Source organism: Phyllobates terribilis, unplaced genomic scaffold (genome assembly GCF_046119375.1).
Source record: "Phyllobates terribilis strain yellow unplaced genomic scaffold, ASM4611937v1 Scaffold_3__8_contigs__length_932513732, whole genome shotgun sequence".
Lineage (NCBI taxonomy): Eukaryota > Metazoa > Chordata > Amphibia > Anura > Dendrobatidae > Phyllobates > Phyllobates terribilis.
In genome coordinates, this window is record NW_027362763.1 from 914,553,572 (window position 1) to 914,581,068 (window position 27,497).

General features: G+C 42.8%; 1 protein-coding gene across 1 annotated transcript in view; it reads right to left on the reverse strand.

Moving 5' to 3' along the window:
* Positions 1–27,497, reverse strand: part of FNDC1 (fibronectin type III domain containing 1) — a 333,787-nt gene that overhangs the window by 146,648 nt on the left and 159,642 nt on the right. The window contains exon 10 of the mRNA XM_073672788.1: positions 3,484–3,595. Within this exon, the coding sequence (XP_073528889.1) occupies positions 3,484–3,595 (112 nt within the window). The remainder of the gene's footprint in view (positions 1–3,483; positions 3,596–27,497) is intronic.

Consider the following 27,497-nt stretch of genomic DNA (forward strand, 5'->3'; position numbering starts at 1 on the left):
GGCAATTCAGCAGCGGCATACACCGGTACCCGACAATTTAGAACAGAAAGAATAGAGCATCACACATAGATTAGATAGATAGAAACATGTCAGTCACATATATAAGAAGTACAGTGACAGTGTTGGTTACTGTACTTGTCATTTAGTGTTAAAGGATTTATTAAAAAAAAATAATAGTGTTTTCATGCACCCGTCTCTTTAAAAAAGCCGGTCGGCAATTCAGCATCGGTACCCGACAATTTAGAACAGAAAGAATAGAGCATTATATATAGATTAGATAGATAGAAACACGTCAGTCACATATATAATAAGTACAGTGATAGTGTTGATTACTGTACTTGTCATTTAGTGTAAAAATAAAGGATTTATTAAAAAAAAAATTACCGTGGGGTTCCCCGTAATTTTAGTCTCTAGCGGAGGTTAAGCAGACGGCTGGGGCAGATGTTTGAAGCCTGGGAAAGGGGTAATACCCACGGAGCTTCCCAGGCTACTAATATCAGCCCCCAGCTGAATACCTAGCCTTTGCTAGCTATTAAAATGGGGGACCCCAAAAAAAAATGACGTGGGGACCCCCATATTTTAATAGCTAGCAAAGGCTAGGCAGACAGCTGGGGGCTGATATTAATAGCCCAGGAAGGGTGCCATGAATATTGGCCCCCTCCCAGGCTAGAAACACCAGCCGTCAGCCGCCCCAGAAATGGCGCATCCATACTAACCCCATAGTCAAAGTTAAAAAAAACGCAAACACCCAGAATAAAGTCCTTTAATTGAAATAAACACACAATTCTTTAATGTTCTAAATTAAACCATACTTACCTTATCGCCCATTCCAGCTGAAGCCAATGTCTTCTGCAATAAAAGTAAAATAATAAACCAACCTCAACCTTACCTTTCCATGGCTCCCAGGACGGCTTCAGCTCTGCTACATTCACATGACAGGCTGGATCGCAGCAGAACGCTGCCATCCAGCTTGCCATACCGCAGACACTGAGAAGCGCAGGCATGCTTGCGCTTCTCAGTGTCTCGCTGAGATGGCATCCAGATGAGCCGAGATCATGTATTATGAACTCAGCTCACCTCATGCACGTCACTGACAGCGTGGGAGAATTCTCCTGCGCATGCGGTGAGCGTGGGAGAATTCTCCTGTGCTCAGCGCTTGAGCAGGAGAATTCTCCCACGCTGGGATGGCATTGAGATGACAGGCTGGATCGCAGCTGAGCGCTGCCATCCAGCTTGTCATCCTTCAGAGACACTGCAGAGCGCAAGCATGCCTGCGCTCTGCAGTGTCTATGAAGGATGGCATACTGGATGGCAGCGCTCAGCTGCGATCCAGCCTAACATCTCAATGCGATCCAGCTTGTCATCCTTCAGAGACACAGCAGAGCGCAAGCAAGCCTGCGCTCTGCAGTGTTTATGAAGGAAGACAAGCTGGATGGCATTGAGATGACAGGCTGGATCGCAGCTGAGCGCTGCCATCCAGCATGCCATCCTTCATAGACACTGCAGAGCGCAGGCATGCTTGCGCTCTGCAGTGTCTCTGAAGGATGACAAGCTGGATGGCAGCGCTCAGCTGCGATCCAGCCTGTCATCTCAATGCCATCCCAGCATGGGAGAATTCTCCTGCTCAAGCGCTGAGCGCAAGAGAATTCTCCCACGCTGTCAGTGACGTGCATGAGGTGAGCTGAGTTCATTGGACATGAACTCGGCTCATCTGGATGCCGTCACAGCGAGACACTGAGGAGCGCAAGCATGCTTGCGCTTCTCAGTGTCTGCGGCATGGCAAGCAGGATGGCAGCTTTCGGCTGCGATCCAGCCTGTCATGTGAATGTAGCAGAGCTGAAGCCGTCCTGGGAACCATGGAAAGGTAAGGATGAGGTTGGTTTAATATTTTACTTTTATTGCAGGAGATCATTGGCTTCAGCTGGAATGGGCGATACGGTAAGTATGGTTTAATTTAGAACATTAAAGAATTGTGTGTTTATTTCAATTAAAGGACTTTATTCTGGGTGTTTGTGTTTTTTTTTACTTAGACTATGGGTTTAGCAATGGGGGTGTCTAATAGACGCCTCTCCATTGCTAACCTGGGCTTGATGTCAGCTGGCATTACAAGCTGACATCAACCCCAGCCCTATTACCCCACTGCTACCGCTACAGGGCAGTGGGAAGAGCGAGGCTAAGTGCCAGAATTGGCACATCCTATGGATGCGCCATTTCTGGAGTGGCTGACGGCTGGTGTTTCTAGCCTGGGTGGGGGCCAATATTCATGGCACCCTTCTTGGGCTATTAATATCAGCCCCCAGCTGTCTGCCTAGTCTTTGCTAGCTATTAAAATAGGGGGGACCCCACGTCATTTTTTTGGGTCCCCCATTTTAATAGCTAGTAAAGGCTAGGTATTCAGCTGGGGGCTGATATTAGTAGCCTGGGAAGCTCCGTGGGTATTACCCCCTTCCCAGGCTTCAAACATCTGCCCCAGCCGTCTGCTTAACCTCCGCTAGAGACTAAAATTACGGGGAACCCCACGCCAATTTTTCTTTTAATAAATCCTTTATTTTAACACTAAATGACGAGTACAGTAATCAACACTATCACTGTACTTATTATATATGTGACTGACATGTTTCTATCTATCTAATCTATATATGATGCTCTATTCTTTCTGTTCTAAATTGTCGGGTACGATTGCTGAATTGCCGGCCGGCTTTTTTAAAGAGACGGGTGCATGAAAACACTATTATTTTTTTTTAATAAATCCTTTAACACTAAATGACAAGTACAGTAACCAACACTGTCACTCTACTTCTTATATATGTGACTGACATGTTTCTATCTATCTAATCTATGTGTGATGCTCTATTCTTTCTTTTCTAAATTGTCGGGTACCGATGCTGAATTGCCGGCCGGCTTTTTTAAAGAGACGGTTGCATGAAAACACTATTATTTTTTTTTAATAAATCCTTTAACACTAAATGACAAGTACAGTAACCAACACAGTCACTATACTTCTTATATATGTGACTGACATGTTTCTATCTATCTAATCTATGTGTGATGCTCTATTCTTTCTGTTTTAAATTGTCGGGTACCGGTGTATGCCGCTGCTGAATTGACGGCTTTTCATGTTTCACTGTGAGCACTGTTCCCATCGATTTGGGCAATCACTGTAATGCCACAACCGCCATGGCTGTGGCATTACAGTGAGTGGCAGACAATCCCTCCACGATTGGTGCTCTAAATAGCGCCAGACATGCAGTGAGGGGACCCGAGCTCCCGCCCGAGCATCTCGAAAGTATTCGACGAGCTCCGAGCATCTAAAGTACAGAGATGCTCCGGCGAGTACCGAGCAGTGGCGAGCATGCTCGCTCATCACTAATAATAATACAATACATAGAATAATAAAACACATACAATACATAACTTATTTTTCACCAAGAAATACATTACCATAAAAATTAGGTTTTATCACACTTTATGTCTAGGAATTACCAATAATGGTTCGTCCATCTCCTCCTAACTTTATGCGAAGAGGTTTCCCTTGAGAGTCCTGAAGATATCGTCCTTCAGTGTTAAGAATCACTCCTCGACTTAAATCTACAACCTAAAATATAAATAGAAGAACAAAAAATATAAAATAAAATCAGTGACTATATATGATGCATCTTCTAACTAGTATTTGATCTCTTTTCAAAATGAGTTTGTCTTTGGGCTTATTCTTGGAACCCCTGGCAAATAACTGATTTTGCTGACAAAGTTATTGCCAGCCAGGCATTACACCTCCAGCAGTTACTGCACATGGAATGAACTTCATGATAACTATTCAAGAGACTGTTCTTCCCTGTAAAAAAAGGCTACCTCAAGTTCACTGTAATAGAAACTGTCTATGATTTCTATATGCTCTGATCAGAGATGTAGACTGGGGTTGTCGGGGTTGTCTACGTCACACAATCTTTATAAATGTAATATGTATTTTGACTAATATTAATAGCCTTCTACTAGCCTTCTTGCTATGTGCTATATTGTCAGCATGATATAAAGTCATGGCCAAAAGTGTTGGCACCCTTGAAATTGTTCCAGAAAATGAAGTATTTCTCCCAGAAAATTATTGCAATTACACACATTTTGTTATACACGTTTATTTTCTTTGTTTGTATTGGAACACAAAAAAAAAATGAATAAAGGGCAAATTGGACATAATTTCACACAAAACCCCAAAAATTGGGCAGACAAAATTGTTTGTAATAGAGAAAGCAGAAAAATCCAGCTCACAGATAAAGTCCACAAAAGTGCTTTTTATTTTCCAAGGTACATGAAGCAAAGATTAAAATTGTGTGTTCACAAAAAAGAGAATGCATTTCGAGCGGCAAGCGCTCTTTGTCAATTTTATTCTTTGCTTCATGTACCTTAGAAAATAAAATGCACTTTTGTGGACTTTATCTGTGAGCTGGATTTTTCTGCTTTCTCTATTGGATGTTGCGCCCTGCCCAGATGCTATCCGTGCTCCAGAAGTGTGGAACTGCAGGTGGTAAGCTGGATTTACTTCTGTAAAATTGTTTGTAGCTTTAACTTAATTTTTGATTATACACTAGTGTTGAGCGAGTATGTTCTATTAACCCTTTCGCTGAGTATGCTCGGGCCGAGCTCCGAGTATTTATAGCTGCTCGGTGATATGGTTGAATCGCTCCCGTGTGCATGATTTGCAACTGTTTGACAGCTTTATTACATGTGAGGAATGTCTATTTCTTACACATTCCTCACATGTAATAAAGCTGTCAAACAGTTGCAAATCATGCACACTAGAGCGGTTCAAACATATCACCGAGCAGCTGTAAATACTCGGAGCTTGGCCCGAGCATACTTGGACAGAACATACTCGCTCAACCCTATTATACACCCTTTGGAATAAATAACTGCAATCAGTCAATTCCTTTAACCATCAACAAGCTTCTTACACTCCTCAACTGGAATTTTGGACCACTCTTCTTTTGCAAACTGTTCCAGGTCTTTCATATTTGAAGGGTACCTTCCCCCAACAGCAATTTTAAGATCTCTCCTCAGATGTTCAATGGGATTTACATCCGGACTCATTGCTGGCCACTTCAGAACTCTCCAACGCTTTGTTTCTATCCATTTCTGGGTGCTTCTTGAAGTATGTTTGGGGTCATTGTCTTGCTGGAAGACCCATGCCCTAAGGACAGAAACACAGCTTTCTGATACTGGGCACTACACTGCGACCCAAAATCCTGTGGAAATTATCAGATTTCATGATGCTTTGCACACAGTCAAGGCATCCAGTGCCAGAGGCAGAAAACAACTCCAAAACATCTTTGAACCTCTGCCATATTTGACAGTAGGTACTGTGTTCTTTTCTTTGTAGGCCACGTTTTGTTTTCAGCAAACAGAAGAATGATGTGCTTTACCCAAAAGCTTAGTTTCATCTGTCCTGTCCACAAGATGCTTTCCCAGAAAGATTTTGGTTTACTCATGTACATTTTGGCAAACTGCAGTCTAGCTTTTTTATGTCTCTGTGTCAGCAGTGGGGTCCCCCTGGGTCTCCTGACATGGTGTCTCATTTCATTCAAATGTCGACACTGATGCACCCTGAGCATGCAAGACAGTTTGAATTTTTTTGGAACTTGATTGGGGCTGCGTATCCACCATCCGGACTATCCTGTGTGGCAACCTTTCAGATTAACTACAGTGCTATGGGTTGTAAACTTCTTGATTATGTTACGCATCGTGGACAAAGGGACATCAAGATCTCTGGAGATGGACTTGTAACCTTGAGATTGTTTATATTTTTAAACATTTTATTTCATAAGTCCTCAGACAGTTCTCTTCTCTTCTTTCTGTACTCCATCCATCCTTAGTGTGGGACACACAGACAATGCAAAGATTGAGTCAACTTCTCCCTTTTCTATCTGGTTTCAGGTGTGATTTTCAAATTGCCCACACCTGTTACTTGCAATAGGTGAGTTTGAACGAGCATCGCATGCTTGAAACAAAGTTGTTTGCCAACAATTTTGGAAAGGTGCCAACAATTTTGTCTGGCCCATTTTTGGGGTTTTGTGTGACAATATGTCCAATTTGCCCTTTTTCTCTGTTGTTTTTGTGTTGTTCCAATACACACAAAGGAAATAAACATGTGTATAACAAAACATGTGTGTATATATACACACGTCGTCAAAATTGTTGGCACTCCTCGTTTAATGAAAGAAAAACCCACAATGGTCACAGAAATAACTTGAATCTGACAAAAGTAATAAATTAAAAATCTATGAAAATGAAAAAATGAAAGTCAGACATTGCTTTTCAACCCTGCTTTCACTTATTTTTTTTTTAAAAATAAACTCATGAAATAGGCCTGGACAGTAATGATGGTACTCTTAACTTAATATTTTGTTGAACAACCTTTTGAGGCAATCACTGCAATCAAACAATTCCTGTAACTGTCAATGAGACTTCTGCACCTCTCGACAGGTATTTTGGCCCACTCCTCATGAGCAAACTGCTCCAGTTGTCTCGTGTTTGAAGGTTGCCTTTTCCAGACAGCATGTTTTAGCTCTTTCCAAAGATGCTCAATAGGATTTAGGTTAGGGCTCATAGACGGCCACTTCAGAATAGTCCAATGTTTTCCTCTTAGCCATTCTTGGGTGTTTTTAGCTGTGTGTTTTGGGTCATTATCCTGTTGCAAGACCCATTACCTGCGACTGAGACCAAGCTTTCTGACACTGGGCAGCACATTTCTCTCTAGAACCCCTTGAGATTCTTGAGATTTCATTGTACCCTGCACAGATTCAAGACCCTGTGCCAGATGCAGAAAAGCAGCCCCAGAACATAACAGAGCCTCCTCCATGTTTCACAGTAGGGACAGTGTTCTTTTCTTGATATGCTTCATTTTTCCGTCTGTGAACATAGAGCTGATGTGCCTTGCCAAAAACTTCTATTTGTGTCTCATCTGTCCATAGGACATTCTCCCAGAAGCTTTGTGGCTTGTCAACATGTAGTTTGACAAATTCCAGTCTGGCTTGTTTATGATTTTTTTCAACAATGGTGTTCTCCTTGGTCGTCTCCCATGAAGTCCACTTTTGATCAAACAGCGACGGATGGTGTCATCTGACACTGATGTTCCTTGAGCTTGAAGTTCACCTTTAATCTCTTTAGAAGTTTTCCTGGGCTCTTTTGTTACCATTCGTATTATCCATCTCTTTGATTAGTCATCAATTTTCCTCCTGCGGCCACGTCCAGGGAGGTTGACTACAATCCCATGGATCTTAAATTTCTTAATAATATGTGCAACTGTAGTCACAGGAACATCAAGCTGCTTGGAGATGGTCTTATAACGTTTACCTTTAACATGCTTGTCTATAATTTTCTTTCTAATCTCCTGAGACAACTCTTTCCTTTGCTTACTCTGGTCCATGTTGAGTGTGGTACACATCATGTCACCAAACAGCACAGTGAGTATCTGTAGCCCTATATACAGGCACACTGACTGATTACAAGATTGTAGACACCTGTGATACTAATTACTGGACACAACTTGATTAAACATGTCCCTTTTGTCACATTATTTTCAGGGGTACTATCATCTCTGTCCAGGCCTATTTCATGAGTTTAATTTTATAAAAAATTCTGTGTAAGCAGGGTTGAAAAGCAATGTCTGAATTGTATTTGTTCTTTTTCATAGATTTTTAATTTATTATTACTTTTGTCAGATTCAAGTTATTTCTATGACTATTGGGGGTTTTTTGTTTCATTAAACGAGGGGTACTAACAATTTTGACCACGTGTGTATATATAAATAAATATAAATATAAATATATAAATATATATATATATATATATATATATATATATAAATGTATATATACAGTATATATAGTATATATACACAGTTGAAAATAGAAGTTTACATGCACTATATAAAAAGACACATATGCATGTTTTTCTCAATATCTGCCATGAAATCAGAATAAACCTTTCCCATTTTAGGTCAATTAGGATTACCATAATTTTTAATATTTGCCAAATACCAGAATAATGAGAGAGAGAGAATGTTTTAAGGCATTTTATTACTTACTGCAAAGTCAAAAGTTTACATTTGGTATTTGGTATTGCTGCCTCCAGAAACGCCCAATTTATCAAAATATAAACTAAATATAAACTAAATTAATACGATCAGTAAATGGCGTAATGAGAAAAAAAATTGAAACGTCAGAATTATGTTTTTTTCGTCGCGCAACATTGCAATAACAAGCGATCAAAACATTGTACCTACCCCAAAATGGCTGGTATCAATAAAAACGACAGCTCAGCATGCAGAAAATAAGCCCTGACCCAGCCCCAGATCTCGAAAAATAGACACGTTACGGGTCTCGGAAAATACCGCCATTTCTTTTTTTTTTTCTAAAAATTTGGGAATTTTTCTTTATCACATTAATATAAAAGAACCTATACATGTTTGGTATCTGTGAACTTTTAATGATCTGGAAGATCATAATGGCAGGTCAGTTTTAGCACTTAGTAAAAAACATAATAATAATTGTGGAATTGCACTTTTTCTGCAATTTCATCGCACTTGGAAGTTTTTCCCATTTTCCAGTACCCTATATGGTAAAATAAATGGTATCATTCAAAAGTACAACTCATCCTGCAAAGAACAAGCCCTCACACTACCATATTGATGGAAAAATAAAAAAGTTATGGCTCTGGGAAGAAGCAAAAAACGAAAATGCAAAAACAGAAAATCCCATGGTTATTAAGGGGTTAAAAAATTAAATTGTTTAGGTGCCAGATTCTTTGATTGCTAATATCTACAGTATAAAGAAAAAATAACAAAAAAAAGAGAAAAAAAAAACATTTTATTCTGCTCAGCAGCGCCTCTTGCCCTCTGTGCAAACTTATTGGGCAATTTGTATTTTTGATGATTCATTTTATTATTGAACAACTACAGTGCATCAGTCAATCCAAAAGGTTAATAAACCTTTAACCAGGTTTTGTCTTTCCTAGGAAAATAGTCTCGCTGTGTGGCTAAGCAGTACTGTGCAGCCACGTTCAGCAGAAATTGTGGGACAAATTTTGGTGCCATTGTTACCCATTTCCCAGTGTGAAAAAGTAAAATCTGGGGCTTAAACTACATTTTTGTGGTAAAAATGTAATTATTTTTTCTTCACTGCCCAAAAGGATAAAATTCTGTGACACATCTGTGGTGTCAACATGATCACTGCACCTCTAGATGAATTCATTGAGATGTGTAGTTTGTAAAATGGAGTCACTTATAGGGGGGTTCTGCTGTTATGGCACCTCAGGGGCTCTTCCAGTCAGTCATGGCACCCGCAAACCATAATAGTAAAATCTGCACTATAATATGGCGCTCCTTCCCTTGTTTGTACTGTGCCTGAAAATTAGTTCTCGATTACATGTAGAATATTGGAGCAATCAGCAGAAATTGCACAGCAAACTCTGAAGTCTACATTTTCCTATTAGCCCTTATAAAAATTAAAAATTTGGGGCTAACACAATATTTTATTGTAAAAATGTAATTATTCTTTCTTCACTGCCCAATGATATAATTTTTTGTGAGGCACATGTGGTGTCAACATGCTCATTGCACCCCTAGATGGATTCATTCACAGGTGTAGTTTGTAAAATTACGTCACTTATGGGGAGTTTCTGCTGTTCGGGCACCTCGGGCACTGCCAATGTGACATGACACCCTCAAACCATTCCAGCAAAATCTGAACTCCAATATGGCACTCCTTCCCTTCTGAGCTTTGCACTGTGTCTCAGGAGAAATTGCACAAAAAATTGTATGGTGCATTTTCTCCTGTTACCTTTGTGAAAATAAAACAAATTGGGGCTAAAAGAACATTTTTGTGGGAAAATTTAGATTTTTCATTTTCATGGCTCTACGTTATAATTATAAACTTCTGTAAAGCATCTGGGGGTTCAAGGAGCTCACCACACATCCAGATACATTCCTTGAGGGTTCTAGTTTCCAAAATGGGATCACTTGTGGGGAGTTTCCTCTGTTTAGGCACAACAGGAGCTCTCCAAAAGCAACATGGCGTCCGCTCTCAATTCCAGACATTTTTTAGTTCAAAAAGTCAAACAGTGCTCCTTCCCTTCCAAGCCCTGCCATGTGTCCAAACAGTACTTTCCCATCACATCTTGGGTATCGGCGTACTCAGGAGAAATTGCACAGCAAGTTTTGAGGTCCATTTTCTCCTGCTACTACATTTCAAAATAAAAAAATTGAGACTAAAGTAAAATTTTAGTGAGTAAAGTTAAATGTTCATGTTTTCCTTTAACATTGAATTAATTCCTGTGAAGCAATTTAAGGGTTAATAAACTTCTTGATTGTGGTTTTGAGAACTTTAAGGGGTTCAGTTTTTTGAATGGTGTCACTTTTGGGTATTTTCTGTCATATTGGCCCCTCAAAGTCACTTCAAATGTGATGTGGTCCCTAAAAAATGGTTTTGTAAATTTTGTTGGAAAAATTAGAAACTGCTGATCAATTTTTAACCCTTCCAACTTCCGAGCAAAAAAATATATGTTTAAAAAATTGTGCTACTGTAAAGTAGACATGTGGTAAATATTTATTAACTATTTTGTGTTTCTCTGGTCTAAAGACGTAAGAGTTAACTTTTTGAAAATTGTGAAATTTTAAAAATTTCACCAAATTTCCGATATTTTTACAAATAAATGCAATTCATATCGAACAAATTTTACCACTATCATGAAGTACAATATGTAATGAAAAACACTCTCAGAATCACTGGGATCCGTTGAAGCGTTCCACAGTTACTACCTCATAAAATGACATAGGTAAGATGTAAAAAATTAGGCACAGTCATTAATCTACAAAGTGTCTCGGCCCTTAAGGGGTTAAATGAATTTTTGGGATTGTATGTGATATACCTTATTTTTCGGACTATAAGACGCACCGGACCATAAGACGCACCTAGGGTTTAGAGGAGGAAAATGTGTTCATGATGAACTTTTAAGGGGGAGGGGGTCTTCTGCTGACACTGGTATAGGGGTAATGTCCCCCAATTCTGACAATATCCCCCATCCTGGTATATATGCCCCCCCCCTTCCTTTTATACGTGGTCCCCATCCCCATCCTGGCATGCCTGGCATCCCTCCATCCTGGTATGCATGGAACCTCTCCATCCTGGTATGCATGGCACCTCTCATCCTTATCCTGGTATACATGGCACCCCTCATCCCTATCCTGGTATGCATGGCACCCCTCATTCCTGTCCTGGTATGCATGGCACCCCTCATCCCTGTCCTGGTATGCATGGCACTCCTCATCCCTATCCTGGTATGCATGGCACCCCTAATCCCTATCCTGGTATGCATGGCACCCCTAATCCCTATCCTGGTATGCATGGCACAGCAATCCCCATCCTGGTATGCAAGGCACAGCAATCCCAATCCTGGTATGCATGGCACGCCTCATCCCTATCCTGATATGCATGGCACCCCTCATCCCTGTCCTGGTATGCATGGCACCCCTCATCCCTGTCCTGGTATGCATGGCACCCCTCATGCCTATCCTGGTATGCATGGACCCCTCATCCCTGTCCTGGTATGCATGGCACCCCTCATCCCTGTCCTAGTATGCATGGCACCCCTAATTCCCATCCTGGAATGCATGGCACCCTTAATCCCCATCCTGGTATGCATGGCACCCCTAATCCCTATCCTGGTATGCATGGCACCCCTAATCCCTATCCTGGTATGCATGGCACCCCTAATCCCTATCCTGGCATGCATGGCACCTCTCATCCTTATCCTGGTATGTATGGCCCTCTCATCCTTATCCTAATATGCATGGTCCCCCTAATCCCCATCTGGCTGCACATAAAAAAATGTGGTCTGCCCGCACTGATCTCTAAATGTGAGCCTACGTCACTGCCATGTGCGGCTCACATGGAGAGATCAGCTGCCGGAAGTCACTGCTCTCCACGCCGGGACTGTGTGCTCGGGGAGCAGTGACTTCACTCTCCTTCATAGCTGGCACACAGCGTAGCCGCGCTGCGGCTCCTGCTGCTGCCGGGCTATCGCATGTGCCCGCTTATTAAAGGGCATGAATATTCACCCCCTCCCCACGCACATGGGCGTGGAGAGAGGTTGAATATTCATGCCCTTTAACAGCGGGCACAGGCAATTCCGGCAGCAGCAGGAGCCGCGCTGCAGCTACACTGTGTGCTGCTATTAAGGAGCATGAATATTCAGTGATCCCCACGCCCCATGGGCGTGGGGAGCAGTGAATATTCATTTTCTTTAGCAGCGGGGACAGTGTAGGCTGCAGCGGGCGGCTGCTGCCTCCTGTGCCCCGCTCCTCCACCGTTACCACTCCCCCCACACCCCACATATATATATACACCCCCCCCCAACATTTGGAGGAAAAAAGTGCGTCTTATAGTCCGAAAAATACGGTACCAACACAAAGTAGCATGTATTTGTGAAGTGTAAAGAAAATGATACATGGTTTTCTAATTATTTTAAATATATAAATCTGAAAATTGTGATGTGCATTTGTAATGTATTTTGATACCCCTAAATGCAAAATGTCTTTTCAGCCAGATAGAGGACTAGAACTCTAGTGCCTACTATAGAACGTAGCAATCCTAGAAGTCAATATCGATACTATAATGAGCCTTTTCACATGACTTAGGATAAAAGCCAAAACTAGATTCAAAACCAATTCTGGTTTTGGCTTTTATCCTAAGTCATGTGACAAGGCTCGTTAGAGAGTCGATATTGACTTTTACTATTGCTAGTTCCCATAGGTGGCACTAGAGTTCTAATCCTCTTCCTCTCTGAAGAGACAATTTGCATATTTCCCAGAGAAGCATTGCGGCTTAAAAGTCTCCTCACCATGTCGGGCTTGACATGTCACTCCCCGCAAGGAAAAACGTTGGATACCCCTAAATAAAATCCTGCCTCCAAAATTCACATAATTAGTAAATTGAGTCCACCTGTGTATAATTTATTCTAAGTGTAACTACTAGTGATGAGCGAGTATGTTCTGTTAACCCTTTCGGCGAGTATGCTCGGGCCGAGCACCGAGTAGTTACAGCTGCTCGGGGTTATGTTTGAATCACTCCCGTGTGCATGATTTGTGACTGTTTGACAACTTTAATACATGTGAGGAATGTGTAAGAAATAGACATACCTTACATGTACTAAAGCTGTCAAACAGTCACAAATCATGCACACGGGAGTGATTCAAACATAACACCGAGCAGCTGTAACTACTCGGTGCTCGGCCCGAGCATACCCACCAAAAGGGTTAACAGAACATACTCGCTCATCACTAGTAACTACAATTGTTCTGTGAAGGCCTCAGAGGTTTTTTAAAGAATACCAGGGATCAAACAGCGTCATGAAAACCAAGGAACACACAAGACAGATCAGGGATAAAGTTGTGGAGAAGCTGGAGGAGCTGCAGAGATACACAGCTCAGGTGGGAGAATCTGTCCACAGGACAACTATAAGTCGTTTACTCCACAAATTATGGAAGAGTGGCAAGAAGAACGTCATTTTTGAATGCAAGCCATAAGAAGTCCCATTTGCTGTTTACAAAAAGACAGAGCTAGCATGTGGAAGAAGGAGCTCTAGTCAGATGAGACCAAAGTGAAACTTTTTTTGGGCTAAATGCAAAATGCTATATGTGGTGGAAAACTGCACGTCACCCTGAAAACACCATCCCACCGTCAAACATGGTGGTGGCAGTATCATGCTGTGGATAAAGTAGAGATAACTGCACATCCCAAAAAAAATCCAAATTTTATTCCATTTTGATTATTTGTATATTCCATCCATATACAAGCATGTTGCATTATTGCATATATTCCATAAAAAGCATCTTGACACGTTTCTGGCAAGTAGCCGCCAATAGTCATAGTGTAAAAATCTTTGTTTCCATGACAAAGGTGTCCATATTCATTAAGCTCTCTGTTTTTGTCATGTGCTGATCTCACAGATGCACGGCTCAATAGAGCACAGAGCTCTGATTACTGATCTGCACTTGTCACAAGTTGTGTGATAATTGAAAATTGCTGCTCTCTATCCAATCTCACTGAGCTAGATCTAATTTGTAAACAAGAATGGGCAAATTTTAGCCTTTAGATGTGCAAAACTGGTAGAGACGTTCCCCAAAAGACTTGCAGCAATATTTGAAGTGAAAGGTGGTCCTACAAAGTATTGACTCATGGGCGCTGAATACAAATGCATGCCACAATTTCTAGATTTATATTTTTAAAATATTTAGAAAACCATGTATGATGATTTCCTTTACACTTCACAAATACTTGCTACTTTGTGTTGGTATATAACATGAAATCCATATAAAAAACAATTACATTTGTGGGTTTAATGAGAAAAAATGTGGAAATGTTCACAGGATATGAATACTTTTTCAAGGCACTATACAGGTCATTATTTTGGAGTATAATACCCTGATAACAGGTTCTCTTTAAAGGGAATCTGTCAGTAGGATCAACCCGTCTAAGCCGTCTGTATGGGCATGTAGGTCATAGTTGAATAAAATGATACCATGATATCTGCGATCTGACATCTTATTCCCGAGAAATATACATTTTTCTCATACATAAATGAGCTGTTAAAAATCTATGGGCCAGACACTAATCTGCATGAGAATCTGCCTCCAGAGCTTATTTAAAATGAATGTAGGCTTTACCAGTGTGAGACGTGTAGCTAACAAAGGATAGTAAAACTGAACTTTGTCTCATAACAAATACGTTTGCTGCAGCTATCACAACTCTGTTGCATTGCAACCATATTGCAACCCTGTCTGCCTGTGAGAAGGAAGCTGAAGCACTGAGAGAAACCTGCAGATGTGTCAGTAGTAGTGAGGGGGCTGATATTAGTAGCCTGGGAAGCTCCTTGGGTATTACCCCCTTGCCAGGCTTCAAACATCTGCCCCAGCCGTCTGCTTAACCTTCGCTAGAGACTAAAATTATGGGGAGCCCCACGCCAATTTTTTGCAGTGTCTCTGAAGGATGACATGCTGGATGGTAGCGCTCTGCTGTGATCCAGCGCTTCAGAGACACTGCAGGTAGCGCTTCAGAGACACAGCAGAGCGCAAGCATGCCTACGCTCTGCAGTGTCTATGAAGGATTAGAAGCTGGATGGCATTGAGATGACAGGCTGGATCGCTGCTGAGCTCTGCCATCCAGCATGCCATCCTTCAAAGACACTGCAGAGCGCAGGCATGCTTGCGCTCTGCAGTGTCTCTGAAGGATGACAAGCTGGATGGCAGCGCTCAGCTACGATCCAGCCTGTCATCTCAATGCCATCCCAGCATGGGAGAATTCTCCTGCTCAAGCGCTGAGCGCAGGAGAATTCTCCCACGCTGTCAGTGACGTGCATGAGGTGAGCTGAGTTCATTGGACATGAACTCGGCTCATCTGGATGCCATCACAGCCAGACACTGAGGAGCGCAAGCATGCTTGCGCTTCTCAGTGTCTGCGGCATGGCAAGCTGGATGGCAGCTTTCGGCTGCGATCCAGCCTGTCATGTGAATGTAGCAAAGCTGAAGCGGTCCTGGGAACCATGGAAAGGTAAGGATGATGTTGGTTTATTATTTTATTTTTATTGCAGGAGATCGTTGGCTTCAGCTGGAATGGGCGTGATGGTAAGTATAGTTTAATTTAGAACATTAATGAATTGTGTGTTTATTTCAATTAAAGGACTTTATTCTGGGTGTTTGTGTTTTTTTTAACTTAGACTATGGGGTTAGCAATGGGGGTGTCTTATAGACGCCTCTCCATTACTAACCTGGGCTTGATGTCAGCTGGCATTATAAGCTGACATCAACCCCAGCCCTATTACCCCACTGCCACCGCTACAGGGCAGTGGGAAGAGCGAGGCTAACTGCTAGAATTGGCGCATCCTATGGATGCGCCATTTCTGGGGCGGCTGACGGCTGGTGTTTCTAGCCTGGGAGGGAGCCAATATTCATGGCACCCTTCTTGGGCTATCAATATCAGCCCCCAGCTGTCTGCCTAGCCTTTCCTAGCTATTAAAATAGGGGGGACCCCACGTCATTTTTTTTTTTCGGTCCCCCATTTTAATAGCTAGTAAAGGCTAGGTATTCAGCTGGGGGCTGATATTAGTAGCCTGGGAAGCTCCGTGGGTATTATCCCCTTCCCAGGCTTCAAACATCTGTCCCAGCCGTCTGCTTAACCTCCGCTAGAGACTAAAATTATGGGGAACCCCACGCCAATTTTTGTTTTTTAATAAATCCTTAATTTTAACTAGAGATGAGCGGTGTTCAACTCGAACTGTTCGCCAATCTCAAATTCGAGCTGTTTTGGGCGGTGTTCGAGCCGTTCGGCGAACACGAACAATTTGAAAAAAATTCGGCTGTTCGAGGTTATGTTCGATAACTGTTCGTGCACAAAAATCATAACTGGATTTTTTCTCAGTAATGCTGAAAATTAATGTTAATACGCAGTTTGAGTGTACAGCGGGGCGGGGGGAGGGGCAGGGGATGGATCTCTACAGAAATAATGAAGATCTCCATTTTTTTTTCTTTTTCCCGCATTTACAGTGGGGAGGTGCAATCTGTCAGCCTATCAGCAGCGCACACACGGAGCGAACTGCTTTTTTTCAAACAAGCAAGGGCATGTGTCATTGGCAGTGTATGTCACATGTCCTTGCCCTATAAGACCCAGCCATTTTCCCCGTCGCCACCATTTTCTCACTGCTGCAGCTGCATGTTAGACGGTACCGCTGTTGCTGTGTGCGCTATACTTTGTTAATTTCAAGCCAATTTTCGCACAAATCTACAGATAGCTTGGGAATAGGGAATAGTTGCGATTGCAGTCCTTTTGAGGACTAGGTTACATATTTTCCTACGACTTTTATCAGGCAGGTCTGTGCTCTTAAATAGATAGGTTGGGAGTAAAGGCTAATTGTAATTGCAGTCCTTTTCAGGGCTAGGTTACATCAGTTCCTATCACTTTTTGCCAGGCAGGGCTGTGCCAGTGCTGTGCAAGTTTTTTTCACAGCATTTGGCTAAATCTAGCAAAGCAAATCCTTTTTGGCCTCTTGCAGTGTGTGTTAATCAGTGGAGTAGCCTATCTGTGTTGCAAGCTACACCACCTGTGTATAGAAGACAATTTTTTTACTGCACCTAGTGAAGTAAGACCTTTTGGGCATAGCATCATTCTATTAGTCCATCTATACTAACCTCCACCAGGTTGCAAATTCAATATAATTTTTATCTGCATCTAGCTCTGAAAAAATATTTCGGCTTGTAGCAGTGTGTGGGACTTGTTCTATTAGTCCATCTATACTAACCTCCACCAGGTTGCAAATTCAATATAATTTTTTTCTGCATCTAGCTCTGAAAAAATATTTCGGCTTGTAGCAGTGTGTGGGACCTGTTCTATTAGTCCATCTATACTAAACTCCACCAGGTTGCAAATTCAATATAATTTTTTTCTGCATCTAGCTCTGAAAAAATATTTCGGCTTGTAGCAGTGTGTGGGACTTGTTCTATTAGTCCATCTATACTAACCTCCACCAGGTTGCAAATTCAATATAATTTTTTTCTGCATCTAGCTCTGAAAAAATATTTCGGCTTGTAGCAGTGTGTGGGTCTTGTTCTATTAGTTCATCTATACTAACCTCCACCAGGTTGAAAATTCAATATAATTTTTTTCTGCATCTAGCTCTAAAAAAATATTTTGGCTTGTAGCAGTGTGTGGGACTTGTTCTATTAGTCCGTCTATACTAACCTACACCAGGTTGCAAATTCAATATAATTTTTTTCTGCATCTAGCTCTGAAAAAATATTTCAGCTTGTAGCAGTGTGTGGGACTTGTTCTATTAGCCCATCGATACTAACCTCCACCAGGTTGCAAATTCAATATAATTTTTATCTGCATCTAGCTCTGAAAAAATATTTCGGCTTGTAGCAGTGTGTGGGACTTGTTCTATAAGTCCATCTATACTAACCTCCACCAGGTTGCAAATTCAATATAATTTTTATCTGCATCTAGCTCTGAAAAAATATTTCGGCTTGTAGCAGTGTGTGGGTCTTGCTCTATTAGTCCATCTATACTAACCTCCACCAAGTTGCAAATTCAATATAATTTTTTTCTGCATCTAGCTCTGAAAAAATATTTCGGCTTGCAGCAGTGTGTGGGACCTGTTCTATTAGTCCATCTATACTAACCTCCACCAGGTTGCAAATTCAATATAATTTTTATCTGCATCTAGCTCTGAAAAAATATTTCGGCTTATAGCAGTCTGTGGGATTGTTCTATTAGTTCATCTATACTAACCTCCACCAGGTTGCAAATTCAATATAATTTTTATCTGCATCTAGCTCTGAAAAAATATTTCGGCTTGTAGCAGTGTGTGGGACCTGTTCTATTAGTCCTTCTATACTAACCTCCACCAGGTTGCAAATTCAATATAATTTTTTTCTGCATCTAGCTCTGAAAAAATATTTCGGCTTGTAGCAGTGTGTGGGACTTGTTCTATTAGTCCATCTATACTAACCTCCACCAGGTTGCAAATTCAATATAATTTTTTTCTGCATCTAGCTCTGAAAAAATATTTCGGCTTGTAGCAGTGTGTGGGTCTTGTTCTATTAGTTCATGTATACTAACCTCCACCAGGTTGCAAATTCAATATAATTTTTTTCTGCATCTAGCTCTGAAAAAATATTTCGGCTTGTAGCAGTGTGTGAGACTTGTTCTATTAGCCCATCTATACTAACCTCCACCAGGTTGCAAATTCAATATAATTTTTATCGGCATCTAGCTCTGAAAAAATATTTCGGCTTGTAGCAGTGTGTGGGACTTGCTCTATTAGCCCATCTATACTAACCTCCACCAGGTTGCAAATTCAATATAATTTTTATCTGCATCTAGCTCTGAAAAAATATTTCGGCTTATAGCAGTGTGTGGGATTGTTCTATTAGTTCATCTATACTAACCTCCACCAGGTTGCAAATTCAATATAATTTTTATCTGCATCTAGCTCTGAAAAAATATTTCGGCTTGTAGCAGTGTGTGGGACCTGTTTTATTAGTCCTTCTATACTAACCTCCACCAGGTTGCAAATTCAATATAATTTTTTTCTGCATCTAGCTCTGAAAAAATATTTCGGCTTGTAGCAGTGTGTGGGACTTGTTCTATTAGTCCATCTATACTAACCTCCACCAGGTTGCAAATTCAATATAATTTTTTTCTGCATCTAGCTCTGAAAAAATATTTCGGCTTGTAGCAGTGTGTGGGTCTTGTTCTATTAGTTCATGTATACTAACCTCCACCAGGTTGCAAATTCAATATAATTTTTTTCTGCATCTAGCTCTGAAAAAATATTTTGCCTTGTAGCAGTGTGTGGGACTTCTTCTATTAGTCCGTCTATTCTAACCTACACCAGGTTGCAAATTCAATATAATTTTTTTCTGCATCTAGCTCTGAAAAAATATTTCGGCTTGTAGCAGTGTTTGGGACTTGTTCTATTAGCCCATCTATACTAACCTCCACCAGGTTGCAAATTCAATATAATTTTTATCTGCATCTAGCTCTGAAAAAATATTTCGGCTTATAGCAGTGTGTGGGATTGTTCTATTAGTTCATCTATACTAACCTCCACCAGGTTGCAAATTCAATATAATTTTTTTCTGCATCTAGCTCTGAAAAAATATTTCGGCTTGTAGCAGTGTATGGGACTTGTTCTATTAGTCCATCTATACTAACCTCCACCAGGTTGCAAATTCAATATAATTTTTATCTGCATCTAGCTCTGAAAAAATATTTCGGCTTGTAGCAGTGTGTGGGACTTGTTCTATTAGTCCATCTATACTAACCTCCACCAGGTTGCAAATTCAATATAATTTTTATCTGCATCTAGCTCTGAAAAAATATTTCGGCTAGTAGCAGTGTGTGGGACTTTTTCTATTAGTCCATCTATACTAACCTCCACCAGGTTGAAAATTCAATATAATTTTTATCGGCATCTAGCTCTGAAAAAATATTTCGGTTTGTAGCAGTGTGTGGGACTTGTTCTATTAGTCCATCTATACTAACCTCCACCAGGTTGCAAATTCAATATAATTTTTTTCTGCATCTAGCTCTGAAAAAATATTTCGGCTTGTAGCAGTGTGTGGGACTTGTTCTATTAGTCCATCTATACTAACCTCCACCAGGTTGCAAATTCAATATAATTTTTTTTGCATCTAGCTCTGAAAAAATATTTCGGCTTGTAGCAGTGTGTGGGACTTGTTCTATTAGTCCATCTATACTAACCTCCACCAGGTTGCAAATTCAATATCATTTTTTTCTGCATCTAGCTCTGAAAAAATATTTCGGCTTGTAGTAGTGTGTGGGACTTGTTCTATTAGTCCATCTATACTAACCTCCACCAGGTTGCAAATTCAATATAATTTTTTTCTCCATCTAGCTCTGAAAAAATATTTCGGCTTGTAGCAGTGTGTGGGACTTGTTCTATTAGTCCATCTATACTAACCTCCACCAGGTTGCAAATTCAATATAATTTTTATCTGCATCTAACCCAGCCAACACTTTTGGGCTAATAGCACAGTTTGGCCACTCAGCTCCGCTCGGTTCCCATCCATCGTTTTTTGTGCAAACAACTCCAGAGTTTTCAATTAGTTAACCACCAAAATGAGTGGAAAAATGCATGCTGCTGGTGGAAAGGGGAATAGGCATGTTGGGAATGGAAAAAAAGGTTGTGTCCGTGGGTTAGGTGTTAAAGCAACAGTAACATCTGCAGAAGAAAGACCATCTTCCAGCCAAACTAAGATGTCTACTTCTTTTAGCGGACAATGTGATACGATCCCTTTCTTACGGCCACGCCAATCGCTACAAATTCTAGATGAGGCACAAAAACAGCAGGTGCTTCAACGGATATCAAGTGCTCCTTTAAGTGGGCTCTCCTCCACCTCAACTTCAACATCACAAATGCTCCAGTCCTCAGAGGTGTCACCCCAATCGCACTTGCTTCCTCACAGCTCCCAAGTCTCCAGCAGCCTGTCTGAGTATGGGGTAGAACAGATGGTTGAGTCTGCAGAGCTGTTTACTCATACTATAGCCTGGGAATCAGAGGTCGGCTCCAGAGCTTCTGTGAATCCAGACGAGGAAATGATCTGCACTGATGCCCAGAATCTTTATGAGTCGGATCCAGGACCAGACGCAGAAGGTTCTGACCATAATGTAGACCCTCGTTCCCAAACTGTAACTCCTGTTGGTGGAGACAATGAGGAAGATGATGATGAGACTCAAATACCTGATTGGAGCGACAACTTGAGTTTTTTGGCAGGGCAGGAAGAGGTTGGCTCTGAGGACGACGGGTGTGATAACACACAGGGTGATGATGAGGAGGTTGGAGATCCCACTTACTGTCAACCCACAGTCAGCCAGTCGATGAGGTCAGCAGAGGAGGTGGAGGAGGATGCTAGTGACGACAAGGTCAGGTTGCGCCTTCCTGGACAGAGACGTAGCACTGGAAGCACGTCAACAACTGCATCCTCAAACACAACTCTGCCTCTGACCACAAGTCGTGGTGGCTCTTCAGGTCGCATGGGTGCTAAGCCTTGCATAGCCTGGGCATTTTTTCAGATCGATAAGGATGACCCAACTCGTGTTATCTGTAACATTTGTCAGCAAAAGCTAAGTAGAGGCCAAAAAATACATAGTTTGAGTACTTCATGCATGAACCGGCACATGGATATGAAGCATAAGTTGCAGTGGGAAGCTCACTGTGCTACAATGCGGCCTAGCCGGCCGGGCCAACCACCGTCTGCCACATCTTGTGCATCCGCGGCCTCTTCATCCTCTGTGACTGGGGGGACAGCAGTCACACCTGTTTTGGGATGCAGACCTGCCACCTCTTTACCCGCAACAGCCAGCGTGATTGGCAGGTCATCATTTTCTTTGGAGGTGGAAACACCAGCTGGTGTTCAGCGCTGTCCGACACCGATAGCACCACCTTTGGATCAAGGCAACCTAACATGTCCGCCTGCATCTTCCTCACAGACCGGCAGTTTGCCGGGGACACCCTTCTCAACCCCGTCTAAGCACAACAGCAAGCCCTTGGTCCCTCAGATGTGGAGAAGTAAAAGACCATTTCCTCCTAGCCATGAGAAAGCTAAGAGGTTGAATTTCACCATCTGCAAGCTCTTGGCTACAGAAATGCTGCCTTTCCGCCTGGTGGACACAGAGGATTTTCGAGACCTTATGTCCGTCGCAGTGCCCCAGTACCAGATGCCCAGTCAGCACTACTTCTCAAAGAAAGGTGTGCCTGTGCTCCACCAGCATGTTGCACACAACATCACCACTTCTTTGAGAAACTCTGTGTGTGACAGGGTGCATTTCAACACAGACACTTGGATGAGTAGGCATGGACAGGGGTGTTACATGTCGCTGACTGGGCACTGGGTAACTATGGTGACAGCAGGACAAGGGGCTGCCGTCCAAGTCTTGCAGTGCCCACGAGTTGTGCGTCAATCCTCTTTATCTCAAAGTTCCTCCACTGCTTCTGCCTCCTCAACCTCCTCTCGGTCCTCCACCTGCACCCAAAGCCTGTCTGGTCATGCCACAAGCTTTCTAACTGCGCAGAAGGTATCCTGCACACCTCCTTACTATGCTGGCAGCAGGGCTCAACGTCATCAGGTGGTTTTTACTTTGAAATGTCTGGGAAATGTGAGTCACACAGCTGAGGAGTTGTGGTCAGCTCTGGAGAACCAGTTTCATGAATGGTTGTCTCCACTGGACCTGAAACCAGGGAAGGCCGTGTGCGACAATGCTGCAAACCTGGGTGCGGCCCTTCGCCGGGGCAATGTCACACACGTGCCTTGTATGGCTCACGTGTTGAACCTGGTTGTCCAGCAATTTTTAGCCCACTATCCTGGACTAGATGGCCTTCTGCAGAGGGCAAGGTCGCTGTGTGCTCACTTCTGCCGTTCGCATCCCACAGCTCAGCGACTTACATCTCTACAGAAGTCTTTGGGCCTGCCACTTCACCGGCTAAAATGCGATGTGCCTACCTGGTGGAATTCAACTCTGCACATGTTGCAGCGACTGTGGCAGCACCGACAAGCCCTGGTGCAATACGTTCTGATGTATAGCCTGGGCCAACGAGATCCAGAGGTGGGGCAAATCAAGCTGGAGGAGTGGTCTCAGATCAGGGACCTATGCACCCTTCTGCACAGTTTTGAAATGGCGACGAAGATGTTTAGTGCTGACGATGCCATTATCAGCATGACTATTCCAGTGATTTACATGCTGGAGCACATGTTAAACAGCATTCGGAGTCAGGTGGTGGCACAAGAGGAGGTGGAGGAAGTAGAGGAGGAGGAGTTGTATGCGGAAGGGCTAACATCTGCAAGGTCCAGACGGTCGGCAGCACCAAGACGGCAGGCATGTGAGGGTGGGGGAGATGGTTTTACCAGGGCGCATGGTAGCAGCCAAACTAGTGAGGAAGGTGCAGGAGCCCAGGAAGAAGTGGAGGACAAACTGATGGAAGACTCATCAGATGAGGGAGACCTTGATCACATTTCTGTTGTGCGAGGTTGGGGGGAGAGGGCAGAGGAAGGAAGCATGATTGTTACCTCACCACCAACACAACAGGGACTTGGTGCTTCTGGATGCGCAAGACACATGAGTGCCTTCTTGCTGCACTACCTGCAACATGACCCTCGAATTGTGAGAATTAGAAATAATCCTGACTACTGGGTTGCCACACTCTTAGATCCCCTGTACAAAAGTAAATTTACAGAAATTATTCCTGCCATAGAAAGAGATGCACGCATGCAGGAGTATCAGCAGAGACTGTTGCAGAATCTTACATGTGCTTTTCCAAAAAACACTAGTGGTGCACGTAGTGAATCTCACAGTTCCAACTTGCCAACCGTGGGACCGTCGAGTGTTCAGCACTCAAAACGTAACAGAAACACAGTATCTGCTGGTAACATCAATTTTGCGGAATCATTTCACCACTCTTTTAGCCCATCCTTTGCAAGGCCACAGGAGACAAGAAGTCTGACACATAGTCAACACCTAGAGACGATGGTACAGCAGTATCTCCAAGTAAACATTGAAGCCATGACTGTGTCACTGGACCCTTGCTCTTTTTGGGCTTCCAATCTGGATAAATGGCCGGAGCTCGCCACTTACGCCTTGGAGATCTTGTCATGCGCCGCAGCCAGCGTTCTGTCTGAATGTGTGTTCAGCGCTGCTGGTGGTGTGCTGACAGATAAGCGCACGTGGCTCTCCACTGATAATGTAGACAGACTCACGTTAATAAAGATGAACAAATCATGGAACCGAAACGACTTTTCTACCCCTGTGTCATCCTGGATAGAGTAAATCTTGATGATTTGTTAAAATCACCTCACCAAACGTTTTAAGCTTTCAAATTACTAATCATGTTTATCTGTATCTTGGCTGGAAAATAATTTGGGCCTTGTAGCAGTGTGCAGTACTGATTCTATTAGGCCATCTATACTAAACTCCACCAGATTTAAAATTACTAATCATGTTTATGTTATGATCTGCTACAGGGACTAAGGAAAGACAGGAGAACTGTCCCTACAATAGAACTAAACTAGATCCCTACGATGCAACGGGGAACCTGATCCTGCGATCAGACCCGCTAAAGTCCTTGGCTAGTCTGAACGAAGACCTATAGATGTGAGGGAGGGATCCCTACAAGAACTAGGGACTGGGATAAGTTGGACACCTCCTAGCAGAAATAGTAGCAGTCAAAGACAAACACACAACAAAAAGCATAGAGGTCAGAAGACCTAGCAAAACTAACAGAGAACGGCAACAGAGCACCAAGCTAGCTCAAGAGTAGTAAATACAATGAAGTCCAGCAAGACCAGGAGGGCGGAGCCGGATTAAATAGGCAAAAATGGTCATGTGACAGGCAAACTAAAAAAAACCTAACAGGAGAGTTCTAACAGTACCCCCTCTTCTAAGAGGATCCTCCGGATCCCCTAGGCCCAGGCTTACCAGGAAACCTCCTGTGAAATGCTCTGACAAGTCTGGAAGCAGAAACATCATCCGCCCTCACCCATGAGTTATCCTCAGGTCCGAAACCCTTCCAAGCGACGAGATACTGCAAACTCCCTCTATACCGTCTAGAATTTAGGATGCGGGAAATTTCATATTCCCCGTCCTCCACCACCGGAGGAACAGTGGCAGAGGCGTCACCATCAGACACATCAGCTTTTTTCAACAGAGAAACATGAAACACCGGGTTAATCTTCCAGGACGTAGGAACCTCCAACCTAACAGCAGATTGGTTAACTATCTGAAGCACCTTAAAGGGCCCTACGAACTTGGGACCCAATTTTTTAGAAGGAATCCTCAATCGCAGATTCTTAGAGGACAACCAAACCATGTCACCAACAGCAAACAAAACCTCTTGCCGTTTCCTATCAAAGTACCTCTTAGATCTTTTGTTAGCCTCCTGAAGATTACCACGCACATCCGTCCAAACTCTCTCCAAATCACCGGAAAAACTCTCCTCCTCAGGCACAGCCGAAACCAATTTGGAGAATGACCCAAAAGACGGATGTCTCCCAGAACAACAAAAAAAAGGCGAACACCCAGCAGAAGAGGATGCATGGTCGTCAAGAGCAAACCCAGCAAGTGGCAGAAACTCAGACCACCCCTCTTGATTGTCTGCCACAAAACAACGCAAGAACTGCTCAACATCCTGGTTCTTCCTTTCTGTCTGGCCATTAGACTCAGGATGATATCCAGATGAAAACGACAAATGAACTCCGAACCAGTCACAAAAGGCACGCCAAAAACGAGCCACGAACTGAGGTCCCCTATCAGAAACAATGTCAGTAGGAACACCATGTAGTCTGACAATTTCCTTGACAAAGGCCTTAGCGAGTGTCTTAGCGCAAGGCAGTTTGATGAAGGGAACCAAGTGACACATCTTGCTAACACGGTCCACGACCACCCAGATGATCGTGAAACCTTCAGAGGGGGGAAGGTCAGTAATAAAGTCCATAGCCAGATGTGTCCAAGGTGCACTAGGAACCTCCAGAGGGCAAAGCAACCCCGCAGCAGGAGCATGCGAAGACTTGGATCTAGCACACACAGTACATTGGCGCACCCACTTAATGACTTCCTTCTGCCATCCAGGCCACCAAAAACTGCGACCCACAAGTCTCTTGGTCTCAGAAATTCCTGGATGACCTGCCAACCGAGACTCATGACACTCAACAAACAAATCTCTCCTAAAGGTCCTAGGCACAAACAACCTCCCATGGGGAGTGTTAGATGGGGCATTCTCCTGAGCTTTAAGAATCTCATCCTCCAAAACGGAGTCCAAAGCAGCAATCACAACACCTTCTTGTAAAATGCTCTCCTCTTCCTCCTCAACACCGACCATGGGAGAAAAGCTGCGAGACAAAGCATCCGCTTTAACATTCTTGGTACCCGGGATGTAAGTAACGGAAAAATTAAACCGCGAGAAAAAAAGTGCCCACCTAGCCTGACGGGCATTCAAGCGCTTGGCAGCATCAAGATAGATCAGATTTTTATGATCAGTGAAAACCTGAATGGGAAATTCAGCACCTTCCAAGAAGTGACGCCAGTGTTCAAATGCGAGTTTAATCGCCAGCAATTCCCGATTACCAATATCGTAATTAAGTTCAGTCTCAGAAAATTTTTTTGAAAAAAAGGCACAGGGATGTACTCCATCCTTGTTTTCCTGAGACAACACCGCACCGACCCCCACCGAAGAAGCATCAACCTCAACCAAAAACGGCTTAGACATCAGGCTGCATAAGGATGGGAGCAGAGGTGAACCTCTCCTTTAGAAACACAAAAGCTTCAATGGCCTCAGAATTCCACTGAACCGCATTAGCACCTTTCCTGGTGAGATCGGTCAGCGGTTTGACAATAATAGAAAAATTTTTTATGAATTTTCTGTAATAATTGGTGAAACCCAAAAACCTCTGTATCGATTTCAAACCAATAGGCCTAGGCCATTCCTGCACAGCTTGAACTTTAACCGGGTCCATCTCAAAACCTTCACTGGAGATAATGTAGCCCAAAAAACTAATTCTCTGTACAGCGAACTCACATTTCTCCAGCTTAGCAAAAAGCAAATTGTCCATTAATAACTGTAATACCTCACGTACGCTCCGCCAATGAGACTCCAGATCAGGCGAATAAATCAGAATGTCATCCAAATACACAACCACATTTTTGCCGATTAAAGGTCTAAGGATGTCATTAATAAGATTCTGAAAAAATGCTGGAGCATTGGTAAGACCAAAAGGCATAACCAGATTCTCAAAATGACCCACAGGAGTGTTAAAAGCAGTCTTCCATTCATCACCCTCCTTCATGCGCAACAAATTGTATGCCCCCCGGAGATCAATTTTAGAGAACCACTTGGCCCCCACTAACTGGTTAAATAAATCAGGAATCAATGGCAGTGGGTAAGGA